Source organism: Strix uralensis, chromosome 1, assembly GCF_047716275.1.
Source record: "Strix uralensis isolate ZFMK-TIS-50842 chromosome 1, bStrUra1, whole genome shotgun sequence".
NCBI classification, from domain to species: domain Eukaryota; kingdom Metazoa; phylum Chordata; class Aves; order Strigiformes; family Strigidae; genus Strix; species Strix uralensis.
The window spans coordinates 76173761-76186433 of NC_133972.1; the positions used below are offsets into that span (position 1 = coordinate 76173761).

At 49.3% G+C, this 12673-nt stretch overlaps 1 protein-coding gene across 8 annotated transcripts in view; it reads right to left on the minus strand.

Moving 5' to 3' along the window:
• The window catches only part of ATXN1 (ataxin 1), a 229461-nt gene that overhangs the window by 9002 nt on the left and 207786 nt on the right, over window positions 1–12673 (minus strand). For all 8 annotated transcript variants that reach the window (XM_074871397.1, XM_074871379.1, XM_074871407.1 and 5 more), the window contains one exon: window positions 7017–9048. In XM_074871397.1, coding sequence (XP_074727498.1) covers window positions 7017–8888 — 1872 coding nt within the window. In that variant the 5' untranslated portion in view covers window positions 8889–9048. The remainder of the gene's footprint in view (window positions 1–7016; window positions 9049–12673) is intronic.

Sequence of the window (12673 nt, forward strand, 5' to 3'; positions counted from 1 at the left end):
CCTGTGGTACCTAGAGCCTGTCATCCATATCTGAAGACACTTTCCAACCCAAGAATGGCTCAAGGGAAGCTCTCAGTTCTGACACGATTTCCTAAATGACCATGGGAACATCATCCTCACCTCTGACCAAACAAGCATATACTTACAGCATGAAACGGCTGAAGGCACGCTGATTTCCGGGGGAAGGCCATGAGTACGTACAGAGCTGTAGCTGTAAAGGCAGTGAGCGTAAACCTGACCTCCTCCTCCTGCAGTTCCTGCACTGGGTCTGCTCTTCTGCACTGTGTCCCATCCCGTCTTGTCCCGTCCCCCCCCCCCTCCCCCCCCTTTAAAAACACATCTGGTTATGAATCCTATCTAACCATCTTACAGGGAGCTGCCATAGCCACAAGAACAGACAAGCAAGAGGTGTCCACTGGCTCCCTGACCTTGCAAATGTTGGGTCTTGAGATCCCAACATGATAAAGCACCTAAATACCCACTTATCTTCACGCGCGTCAGCAGTCCAGCGCTTGCTGCATGGTGCTGCGTCTGCAGGCTTGAACACTTGATGTGGGCCCATGCGATTCACAACCCATGGGGCCAAGCCCCCACCAGCACACCACAACGAGGGCAGGAAATTCTGACTAAAACTTTTTAAAAATTTGGCACGTGTTTTTAACTTGCTGTGTGTAACACCAATGAGGTCTGCAACTCTAAGAGGGTGGCTTCTGCTGAAGTCAGATATCCAATGCTCTGCTCCCAGGGTCCCTGTGTCCTCTGGAGCTCTTCTCAGGCATGGGGGGCAGGATCCTGCTCTGATGGTGTAACCCCTGTTTGGTAAGGGCCAAAGGGCAAGAGAACACCTGAATACATGTGTTCATCTCATTTCTGAGCCATTCAGCAGGCACAGAGCATACCAGCTGCCTTGGAGAGCCTTCTCTCTCCAGGAACCTGGACTCACTTGAAAGGAACATCACAGCAGGCTCATGAAACCACCTCTCAACCCTGGGAGGGATTAACGCTGTCATACCGAGCATGGCTTTGTCTTGTTAAAAATACATTTCAACATTAAGGAATAGAAGCAGTTTGAAATGCACATTGCACTCCAGTGTTCAAACATCTTTGTTCATAATACTAAGCGTGAACCTTGGGATGAAGTTGCAAGGCCTGTCTCACAGAAGAGGTTGGACTCAATGCCAGTACGGCACCCAGCAGCCCTGCCGCTTCCCTGCTAGCGCTGCTTACCCTTGGAGGCTCCCTCCCTGCAAGCAGGGCCTGAGGTAGCTCCCCTCCCACCCCACCAGCTCCACATCCCTTTTGGGCAGGAAGACTTGATCTGGGATGTCCCACAGCTCAGGGACAGAGGCTCCAGAACCAGGAAACCAAAGATTCCCATCGGGTGTTGACCGTGCCTCCGACTGGTTAAGCCCATGCCATACAGTAGCAGTCAACTGCAGTTTATGAGACAGCCGATTCTGTTGGAAAAAACCTTATAAAGTCTATAAATATATGCTACGTACTTCTGCAACTAGGCCAACGAATAACACTGCATGTATTATCCTGCCACTCCACCTGCCCAACATAGTAAGCCACTGTACGAGGAATTTCAAAAGGAGTAGTTTAGAGGCACAAGATACCCTCCATTATATCAATTTCTGTCATATTAACCCTTTTCCGACCAGAACTGTCTGCCAACAGTCAACTACACACATGGCAGCAGTGGAAAGGCACCTGACTTTAGGCCTGGTTTATGCTCTGAACTATGGAGAAAGTGGGGTGAGGTTAACCATGAAAGTCCCATCCCTCCATGTCATTGGATAGAAACACTCCAGCACCAGGATTTGTGAAAGTATTTGCCTGGAGTTTGGGATCATATTCCATACCTATGCATTTCAGTAAGGGGTCTGACTGGGAAAGTGGTGAATATCCAGTATGTCCCATGGACTTAAATGGAAACTGCTATCTACACAGAGCTGTAGGCTTCTCTCCAGCATGGATCATCTGGTTGACACAGCTTTCTCCTTTATATTGCTATGTCTCTCCTCCTTCTTTCTTTCTTTCTTCCTGCCAGCTGTATTTTTTTTCTTTCTTTTTCTACTTTCCCATCCTTGTCAAAAGCTATTTCTGTCTGTGGGAATCATACATGCTTGTGTGCATCGTCCTCACCAACACACAAGTTCCTCTTGATGTGAACAAGCTTCCACCGCACATTATGCTTTTTTTTTTTTTTATTGTGGGATCCAAAACCCTTGCCTGAACTGACAATCACTAAAACAAATCCCAGAAATGGTAGTGGTGATCATGAATAACACCAAATAATAAAGATGGTGAAATGCTGGAAATTTCACAATTTGGTCACAGTATGCATGCACCACTATCGATTTGAAATCGGTTCCCTCCTGGATTATCAAGCCCTGTTTTAGCTGGCTGCTTCTGGATTCAGCTAATTTGGGATTTAAGGTAAGGTAATCATTCTCTACAAGCAATAGTAGTCAAAGACATTTTGAGTGTGAAAGTTCAGTAAAAACACCCCCGCATAATTTTTTTCTGACCACTGCACTAAAACGCAAAAAAAAAAAAATTTAGAAGCTCCCTCCTCCAGTATCTTGCCATGATTATTGTAGGAGAGAAAGAAATTTTCCAACTACTAAGGTAAGATAAGTAAGAAACCAAAATGTTGGTCCCTCTTCAAGCACGCTGAGGCTCTACTGCAAGCTACATTTACCTATTTTTTTAAGACTGACTCGTGAAAACACCCAAAACTCTTCAGTGCAGCCACTGAATATCTGCAATTTTCTAAAACTCTTTATAATTTTATTTCTCAACCAAACTCAGTAGGTAAGACAGGCAATTCAGACTGCTCAGGAAACCCTGGCTGGAGCTGGAGCACAGATGATAGGTGTGGGAAGATCTGATGCCCAGAAAATACCCCTTCCTGTCATTCAGAAACACAGCAACTTCAGTCTTGGGGCTCGCTGCTGCAACCAATGTAAGAAGCACTAAAGCAAAAAGTGACTAATAGAAGTGGTTCGTGTGAATATTTTAATAAATGTAAACACACATTTTCCAATTAAGTGTTTTTCTCTGTGATATTATTAAAATGTGATGAAACTAGGAGCGGCAGGCTGGAAACAAAGAGAAGGAAGTGGTTCTGGAAACAATGTGCAATTAAGCGGTGGAGCTCTCTGCTGAAGGCCCTGCTGCGGGTGCCGAGAAACTCCTTGGGTCCAAAAAACAACTGGGCTGATTCAAGGAATAGAAGTTCTCCCTCTCTCAGACAGAAGTCTCTGCAGTGCTGCGCTTCCACTCCACTTCCCCTCCTGAGAGACTCTGGGACTCCTGATGTCCCCACCACCCTGAACAACACCTGCGTTTACAAGAGAGGATTTTTTCTGAGAGATTTACAGGGCTGCAGGCAGCACCTTGTGCCACAGGGACTACCCAGCGTGACATGTGGTCTGGATGGGCATCCCACAGGGCTGCATCTAGCCCAGCTTCAGTACACCGTTATTGTAACAAACGCGCCCAGGGCCTGAAGCTTAGGGGCTACTGCTCTCCACAGCCTTGTGATCCCACCGTTTCTCCAGAGGAGCTACCTCTGTCCACCAAACCACTGGCTGCCGAGTTTATCATGTGAGCTCTTATCTGCTGCACTCCCAGAATTCAGTAACACACATCCAAAGACAGACCACAGCCACCCCATCACTCGGAGGAACAAGGACTCACTGCCCCCGTGACCAGAGGACACGGACACAGCGATCACATGAGGGGGAGGCTGGGAGAGATCTTCATCTGCAGCAGCGAACCGAGTCAACATCTCTCTTTCTGTGTCTGTTATGATGGCAAAGATAATGAAAAGGAGGGTGAGGAGTAAAGAAAAAGTAACTGGTTTGTGTGCATGCGGAGCTGTAGGGGAAAATTAAACTGGATGATGATCTAAAAAAATATGCACTAAACTAGTCAGGGCTACTAATGAGATGCTCTAACAGGACTTTTCCATCCCTACTGTCTATGACTCTGTTTTTTAAAGAAGAAAAATTAAGAACTGTATGTTCATCTTTTCTTTTTAAGCTATACTTTAGGAGTGATTAGGGACTGAAATGCAGGGATGAAAGCATGCATTTCAGAGAACTTATTTTGCATCTCCTGTGTGTTTTGACCTTAACATCAATGGAGGTGAATTACTGGCTTCTGCTTGTTCCTGGCAGCAAAAGAAAGGACAGATAATAATGATGAAGGTGTTATTACAAGAGTAATATGTGGAATTGCAAAGAGATGCAGATCCATAGGTCTTTTCTTTTTGGCAACTTGAATGCAGAGGAAAAACAGCTGGACTTTGGGTTCTGGTCCAGTTGATACTTACTTGGCTTCTTCCTCATCCAGAGCAGGGATGCTGTGACATGTAAACCTAGCATCCCTCCAGGGCTAAGCCCAGTTATTTCACTGAAAAGGCATGTAGCTTTATGTGGGTTCATTTTCCTCTAGGTTTCCATACCTGGAAGAGGGTTGGATTTGCCAGGTGACTGGAAGATGAGGAAAGGAGGGAGGATGACCTCTTTCTGCCTAAGTGCTGTGCTGGGGAGGGGCTGCTGTGGGCTTGCACCGATATGACACAATAGCAGCTGCACAGTGCCTCCCTATTTACGTTATAGTTGTATATACTCAGTTAAAAATAATCTCCTACCTCTGTCCCTCAATTGGTGAGAAAATTAGCTAATGTTTGTACAGTCTGAAAATACGAATCCATCAGTATTATAATGACTTCCCAGAGATCCCTGGGAGGAGTACGTAAGTGAGCCAAAGCTAATAACAACTCTATTTTTGTATGGCACTTACTCTTTACAACTTACACTCCCTTGATAACACCATTTGCAAAGCTTCCTTCTTCCAGAAGTATGTATGCAACTCAAACTTAATTGTCATAAAACACTTTGCGAAGCGACACTACACAGGCACATATATCCCCACTGTACTCCGGAGTCAAGATATATTTAAGTGCAGCAGCACCACAGTGCTCAAAGCAGCGCGACTAAATACTGTTCTTTCAATGAGAAGACTAAGCCCTCTTCACGCAGGCAATTTTCTAACAACTAATGACTGCCACATGCCTGCTAATAAGGCTAAATGCTTTCATATAGCTATGTCGGGCGGAAGGTGAGGTCGCAGAGACTTCAAGCACATAGAAACGATCTCTTTCTCTCTCTCAACCCAGGCAAGGGAAAACCGGCAGAGCCATCCCCGCTATGCAGGGCACAGCTGATCTGGGAAGAGACCCAAGTCCTGGAATCTGCAGGAAACCTAAATTAAAACCCCGTTTCTAATCATATCTCTACATGACTCGCCCTCCATTCTGGAAGCATCCCCGGTGGGAAACACAGCTGGGGAGTATTTCGGCTGCGATGATGTCAGCCCGCTCCTGATAGGCTTCTCTGTAAGGTGACACTTCGCTGGGTGAGACCCGTGTGCCTGGCCCTGGATTTTTACAGCCTCAGACTCGGCTTGCTTTCTGCCAGAGGATGGCACTCCACCCCCTGCAAAGGCACTCTTTCCCGCGCCCAGGACTACAACACATCGCCTGCGTTGACAGATCTGCGAATGAGACGTGACACAAATGCTACCTGCTAATTTGTACCTCTTCTGCTGGTGCAGAGACCGGTGGCCTGGCTGCAGGGAGAGAAATGAGAGCAAGATGAAAATTGCAGATGGGAGATTGCTACTTTTGAAACCTCATTACTGAAGGCACCAGGGCAAATTATAGTAACTGGTCCTGATCCAAGGACGGTTCCTCTAATCACGAAGCCTGAGATGCACCAAAATACAGTTGAGCAGTGGGGAAAACATCACGTCTTTATACTGAAAGCACCAGAGGCCCAACTTCTATCAGCTGTGCAGATGCACACACATGCATGAACAAAACCACACGGGGAATGCACGTTTTGACATGAGAAAGGGGATGTGTCATATGTAGCGATTTACCATGTGTGCACAATTGGGGAAGGGACAGGCCACAGACTGCTGCGACTGGAAGAAATATTTTGTGTAACCTGCTCCTTGGTACCATCGCTGTTTGTTTTTCTTCACCAAACTGTCAGCCTTACTACATGTGTCCTCGTCCAGCTCCTCTCTCCCTCTCTCTCATTCTGGTTCTCCAGCACTGCGGGTACAGCATCAGGGTTGCAGATGATGCAGTTCACAGCACTCAAACCAAACCAAACCAAACAGATTTGCATGAAGATTATTTAAAATGAGTACCTCTAGGAAGCAAAATGCTATCCAGTAGATCTGAACTGCTCCAGCCTCAGCACAGCAGAATCTAAATCACTCAGAAAACGGACAGCATCAGGGTAACACTTTATGATCAATATGTACTCATTCTCAACCTAAAGATACCTTCGGAAAGTTACAGATTTTCTTCCTACACTGAACCAACAAGAAACAAAGGTCAGAAGCACAGCCTGCCCAGCCACCTAGATGGTTTTTCTTTCCAAATTTCCCTTGAACACATAGTTTATGTAAGCCATGAAGTGTTTAAACCACCCGCAGCTGAAGCCTCAGTAAAACCCTGTAGTGTGTTTCAGCAACTTACGTGTGTGATGGAGCCATTCCCAGGCAGCTCCAAGTTTTCAAGCCAGTGAAATTCACTGCCTTGTGCCTTGAGCTGAATCTAACCCGAGCTTTCTGGTGTGGAAGGTAAAAATCACCTGTCAAAACGCAAAATATATCCTCTCATACTGCTTACATGCTTTTATATTTTAATCAAAACACATGAAGATCATGTAATTCTTCCCGTGGGTTCTCCAGCTACAAGAAAGACCTGTTTTATATCCAAAAGACTACATTTGTCATCGGTGTGACCCTGATGGCTCCCCCGGCGCAGCGAGGACCAGAGCTGGTCTCACAGATGGATGTGAATGATAAAGAACCAACACCACGCAGATCCAAAGCGACTGAGATGTGCTGAGGAAAGCTGCACCCGGGGGGCCAGAGCGTGCACCCCAGTCCAAACCCCCCACCCCACCATGCATTGCCATTACCTGTGCTCGATGCTCCCCAACCGCAAACTGTATCACGGCGATGCCTGGGCTATGGCTGTCTTCAATCCTCTCCACAGTGCTGGAGTCTATTTTCAGGTCGTTGCTAATTTCCGCGCTCTGTATGAAGTCTTCTGTTTTCAAGTCCTCTACTTTCTTCAGCTCCCCGTTGGCCAGCTGAATGATCGACCCCTTCATGAAGTAGGGGGGCAGCGTGGGTGGTGCGGCGGCGGGGGAGGCGATGGACTGCACCACGGGCAGGTGGATCTGCGCCTGCACCATGGTGGCCTGGTAGGCGGGCTGGGTGGTGAGGGGCTCCGCACTGAAGTTCTCGCTCTTGGGGACGGCGGTGGTGACGAACGTGTGAGGCACTGCTGCAAACTGAGGAGACGACGTGACAATCGCAGGCGCGACTCCCGACGGCTCGACGTCCGCGCTGCCGACCGGTATCAGCAGGGACTGGGTGCCAGGGATCACCAGGTGCTGCGGCAGGCTGCTGGGGTACCCGATGGCTTGCTGCTGACCGCTCAGGTAGCCGATCACTGGCGGCTGCGTCCCGGCGTAGAAGGCCGTCGCCGGCAGCCCGACGGGGAGTTGCTCGGAGGCGCTGTGGGTGGTCTGAATGACGGTGTGAGGGGACAACGTGGCCACTGCCTTCACCCCCTCGTGGCCCAGAGCCTGCTGTGGAGACAAGGCGTAGGACCGGTGGGCTGGCTTTCCTAAGTGCAAGCTTCCCTTGTCATTGAGGGCTGAGGGAGAGGCCGCACGGTTGGTGGCCTGCTGCACCTCCATGTCCGCTGTGGGCGTGCTGCTATTGGGGACCACCATGACGGAGGCTCGGACACCTGAGGAATCCCGTGCGCCGTACTCGGCAGGGCTCGAGTGGACCACCACGTGCCTGGTCTCGTAATGATGGGGAGCTGGTTTATTGCCTGCTTTGACTAGACCCATGTCGGCAGAGGGCGAAATGCCGTACCTCCGGCTCTTCTCTATCTCGCCGTTCAGTACCTCCTTGGCCTGCATCGCCTGCAGCCGGCTGCTCTCGGGCTTCTTGGGGGGATCCCTGGTGACAAAGTGGCCCCCCGAGTCGGTGTACTGCACCACCACTTGGGAGGAAGGGCCGAGGGTGAGGGTGTGTGGGATCACTGTCTGATGGGGGTGCAGGGGGACCGGGATGGTTGGAGGAGAGACGTTTCTGACAGTGCTCTGGGAAGAGCTGGAAATGTGGACATACTGGTTCTGCTGGGTGGGTGGAGGAGACCCGGCGGAGATCAGCCCAGGCGTCCTGACCAGGTGCGGCTCAACTTTGTGCCCCTGCTGGCTTAAGCCGCTCATGCTGGCCAGCAAAGTGGAATAGGCCTCCAGCTGGGAGCGCTGGGATGGAGTGGTCGCAACGGCCGTGGCCGCCGCCACGGCGCCGGTCGCAGAATTGGCTGTTGGGGAAATCAGCTGCGAGGGGATGAATCCGGTGTACGATCCACTGTACTGGGGCCCGACGAACTGGAAGGTGTGTTGCAGGTGTGTGTACTGCACCGGGGAAACGGGAGTCCCTGACTGGGAGAGGGCGGGCGAGTACACCGTGGGAAGAGTGGTGGAGGCTGGAACGGACCTGGGCGCGCTGGGGGGCGAATAGTCCAGCCCTGCAGACAGCGACTTGTGCAAACCCTGCTGCAAGCCTGCCTCCACCGACGACGTCCCCCCGGGCCGGTGCCGGCCCCCCAGGCCGCCGGGTGTGCTGGGAAGCCATGCTAGGTTATCCGCACGGTGGTTTTCGTTTGGCAGGACCGGCTTCACCTCCGAAGGCAGGCTGGTGGCAGGGATTTCTCGCTTCTTAGGTGGCAGGCATTCATTGCTCCGCTCTTGGTTGGATTTCATCTTTCGCCGTCCCCCCTCCACTGTGCTTGCTTCACTGTCTGGCTGGCTCTGATTTCAGTCTGATAAACGGAAAGTCACATTTGATTTCTGCAAGGGATCCAGTGACTTCATGAGGAATCATCTCCCCGTGAGCACAATCCTCCGACAGCTCCTCTGGATTCTGCAATGAGAGGGTGGGCAAGGGAGGGGGGAGTCACATCATCAACGCTGAGAAATGAGAACAAACAAGCAGACACACCAAAACAGCAAGCAAGAAAAAGAAAAAACCTCTGGGAAAAAAAAATGGTCAGGCATTGCTGCTCTCATGTCAAGGAGCAGTTGACAGCTGCGCTGCGAACAGCAGCGAAAATCCTGGGCGTGTCTGCTAATGCATCAGGAAAATGATTAAAACTTTATACAGATCAGAAACTCTCTGGCCATAACTTGCCACATTTAGCAGCAGTGACTTATTTCCCAAGGCTCGCTTTCTCCTTCCTCTGGGAAAACCCTCCGTGTCTCTAAGGTGCCCAGTTCACTCTTCTAGCCTCTCCTTCCCCTGCAATGACGACGTTGCCTTCACCCTGCCATGCCCTAAAAAGCACGGGAGCGTGGCAGGAAGCCCCAAGGAACATGCACGCGCAAAATATTTACATTAGCAACAGCTAGCTATTAGCGGTGTAGAGGGGAGATGGTGGGTCACTCCTGAACCCCTGAACCCCAGAGTCACCCTCAGGGTGACTTCACGGCACACTGGACAGGACCGCAGAGGCAGCAGCTGCCCCCTGTCTCCCCTTCATGCCACGGCTCATTACAGGCACACGTGCCCTTCATCTACCAGTCTGGCAATGAACCTCGTCCACACAATCTATTTACAGCAGCAGCCCAGAGCCAGCGATGGCTCTGAGCCAGGTTTTTAATGTGTGGGGTTTTTTTTTCCCCAGTGCTTTGAACTCCCTCTGCTACTAATATCTCATGCTCAGGTGTTCAGGCAGGACTCTGCGCTGGGACATGCTACCTGCTGTGCGCGGGTTGGCCGGAGCCAGGCACCGGCACCATCTCCATCTTTGTTGTGATCTGATCCCCCTATTTCTTAGCAACTGCCAGAGCAGGGAGGCTGCAGGTACCACACTCATGGCCACAGCCACACATCCAAACGCTGAGCAAACTTGACCCTGGGGATGCCTCACCAGGACTGCTTGGAAAAGCACGTTTGGGTTTCCTGATCCAAATGAGGAGCCCCCACCACTGTAAAAGCTCATGACTTTATATCAGGCTAATTTCACTATCGGAGCAAACAGTTGCTTTCTCTGCTCTGCATCACTTAATTTGGTGACTTCAGCTACCCAAAGGCAACAAAGTCAACAAAGTCTTCCGAAGTCTTTCATTATCTGCTAAATCCATAGCTAAAAAACATCACGCTTTGAAAAAAAGCAAAAGGAGCTGACAGTCTCTCCCTACCTTCCTGAAACCTACCTCACCTTGTCCCATAATAAACTTTATGGAGGGTGAAACTCTTCCCCAGTCCCTGTCTAGCCACCACTTGTCATCTGCATTTCTGGCTATTTTGAAAGATATGCAGAATAGGTGCTGAGAAACTGTGCACCCTGCATGACCAGCATCCTAATAAGAAAAGTATGCATTATATGAAAGAAAAATGGAGAGAGAAAGAATTAAGAGAGGATGTGAAAGAAGATGGGAATAGGATATAGCCCACTTTAAAGTGAATGCTGAGCAGCAGTAATGATACTTATCTTATGGCAAATAACATTCCTTTGGGGGATTTCTTTCCCTGCTGTCTCACTTCTAATGAACAATAAGCCTGATGTTTATATGCGTATGCAGTACTTTGAAGACATACTAGACTAAGATTAAACCTATCTTTAAGAGCACTCTTTACGTTTATGGTCCTCCAAGCTGCTGTAAGCCTGCAGAAAAAGTCCAAAACTTCTCGTGGTTTGATACAATCAGTCTTAAGTTAATTATTCCGTTGTTTAAATATTGATAAACAGTAATGAAACACGAACAGCCACAGAGCCGGGGGGCATGGCAGGTAAAGCACTGTTTCAGGGTGGATTCTCTGGCTTTGAGGTGAGAGGGAGGACAGAAGGACTTCGGCCAGCTTCAAAAGAGCAAAGCCCAGTGATGCCTTGAGCCTGGCGGCACCCGCCAAGCAGCAGCTCGGCGCCACTACCCCAAACTGTCCTGATCCGCTGGCACCGCCGCCTCAGCGCTGCCACCACGGCCGGAGGAGAGCAGCCAGGAGGCAGGGTCCACGCTATATCAGCACGGGTCTTCCCCCTCCTCCTAACAGTTGCTCAGCGTGTCTTGGCAACAGCTAAAATTATTATATTACACATGACTTACAGATTTTTATTTTTAAGTTTGACTAAAAATAAAATCGCCAGGCTCACATTTGCGCAGTCATCCTTGGTTAACTTTAGCTCACTGTAGCCTTCTGCCCTGGCCAGTTGGCTTTGGCAGGTAAGTCAGCAACTCCTGGCTGAGGCGGCCGTCCGGGGATGCCATGGAGGGATGCCATGGAGGGATGCCCTCGTTGCGGGGTGCTCGTCCCACTCCCCTTGCCACGGGGAGCTCACACTGGGCTTGGACCATCCTTTGATCTCTCATGGAGATGGATATGAGCTGCAAACCCAGAATTTAAATACATTCCCACAGGGAAAAGCTGGGAGCAGAAGGCTGGCCCCTCTGCCTGCAACAAAGCAGGGAGCTTGTACATGGGACCAAATAGGACCAGTCTCTTTTGCTGTGATGGATAAACCAGGGTCCCCAAAACTATTCATTCCAAAAGCCCGAGGCGTCTGGGTTCAGCTTCTCCGCATCAAAAGTATTACTACGAAGTTATATGAAACCTGTTGAAGTCTCACTCTGCAGGACCTGAAGCAGAGGTTTTGTTCTGCTAAATAGCATTGAACCACTGAGTTTTGGGTAGCTGCCAATGTCAAGGCTAACATTCTTCAAAAATACCAAATACTAAATCTTTTGGGTTTTGAGGGTTTTTTTTGGTGTAAATCTTTCATATGGCTGACTTCATCATCACTGGTAACAAAAGGACTGCCCTAAATCTCCTGGAAAGCCCAGGAAGAATGAACAAGCTTAACGAAGACAAGGGATGAGACAGCTGTAGAGCAGTGAAGACTGCCCCACTTTTCCAAGCCCAAGTACTTCACGGTGAGACTTTGAACTCTAGCAGACACAGGACTGGATTTGCAAAAATGCTAATGTGCAGCATAAAACAGCCTACTTCTACTTCAAGACTTAAAAGTAAAATGGTAAGTTTTCAGCATAATTCAAGTTCCAGCAACAGTAAAGATAAGACAGGACTGATTTTGCTTGGGAAAAAATGAAAGGCAGACAACCCAAACAGAGTGTCTCAAAGGCAAGAGGTACAAGACCTGGTTAAACTGTTCTTTGCTGGCTGTCCTAGAAAGATGAACGCCTGCCTTCTGCGGTGTGCCGCAGGGTTTGTTATTTGTACGCTGCTTTTTTTTTGGATCCAAGTAATTTTTCTGACTCTCGAAATTTCCTTTGTCTTTAACTTCAGAGCTGTTGATCATGATTTGTGAGGTATGCAAATGAGCAGCAAACACCAGGTGATTTTTTGCTCCTGCTTTGTATGTGTGTGTGTCACTCGAGTGCGTGCGTGCGTGCACGCGTGTGTAATTATGGCTGGGAAGGTAAAGGGGACAAAGAGATCAGGGACAGCAGCTGGACTTTGGTATCTCTGGCAGTGAGTACACATGGAACATTGCTAAAGCGTCTGGACAGCCAGTGTCCGCTGGCATCCT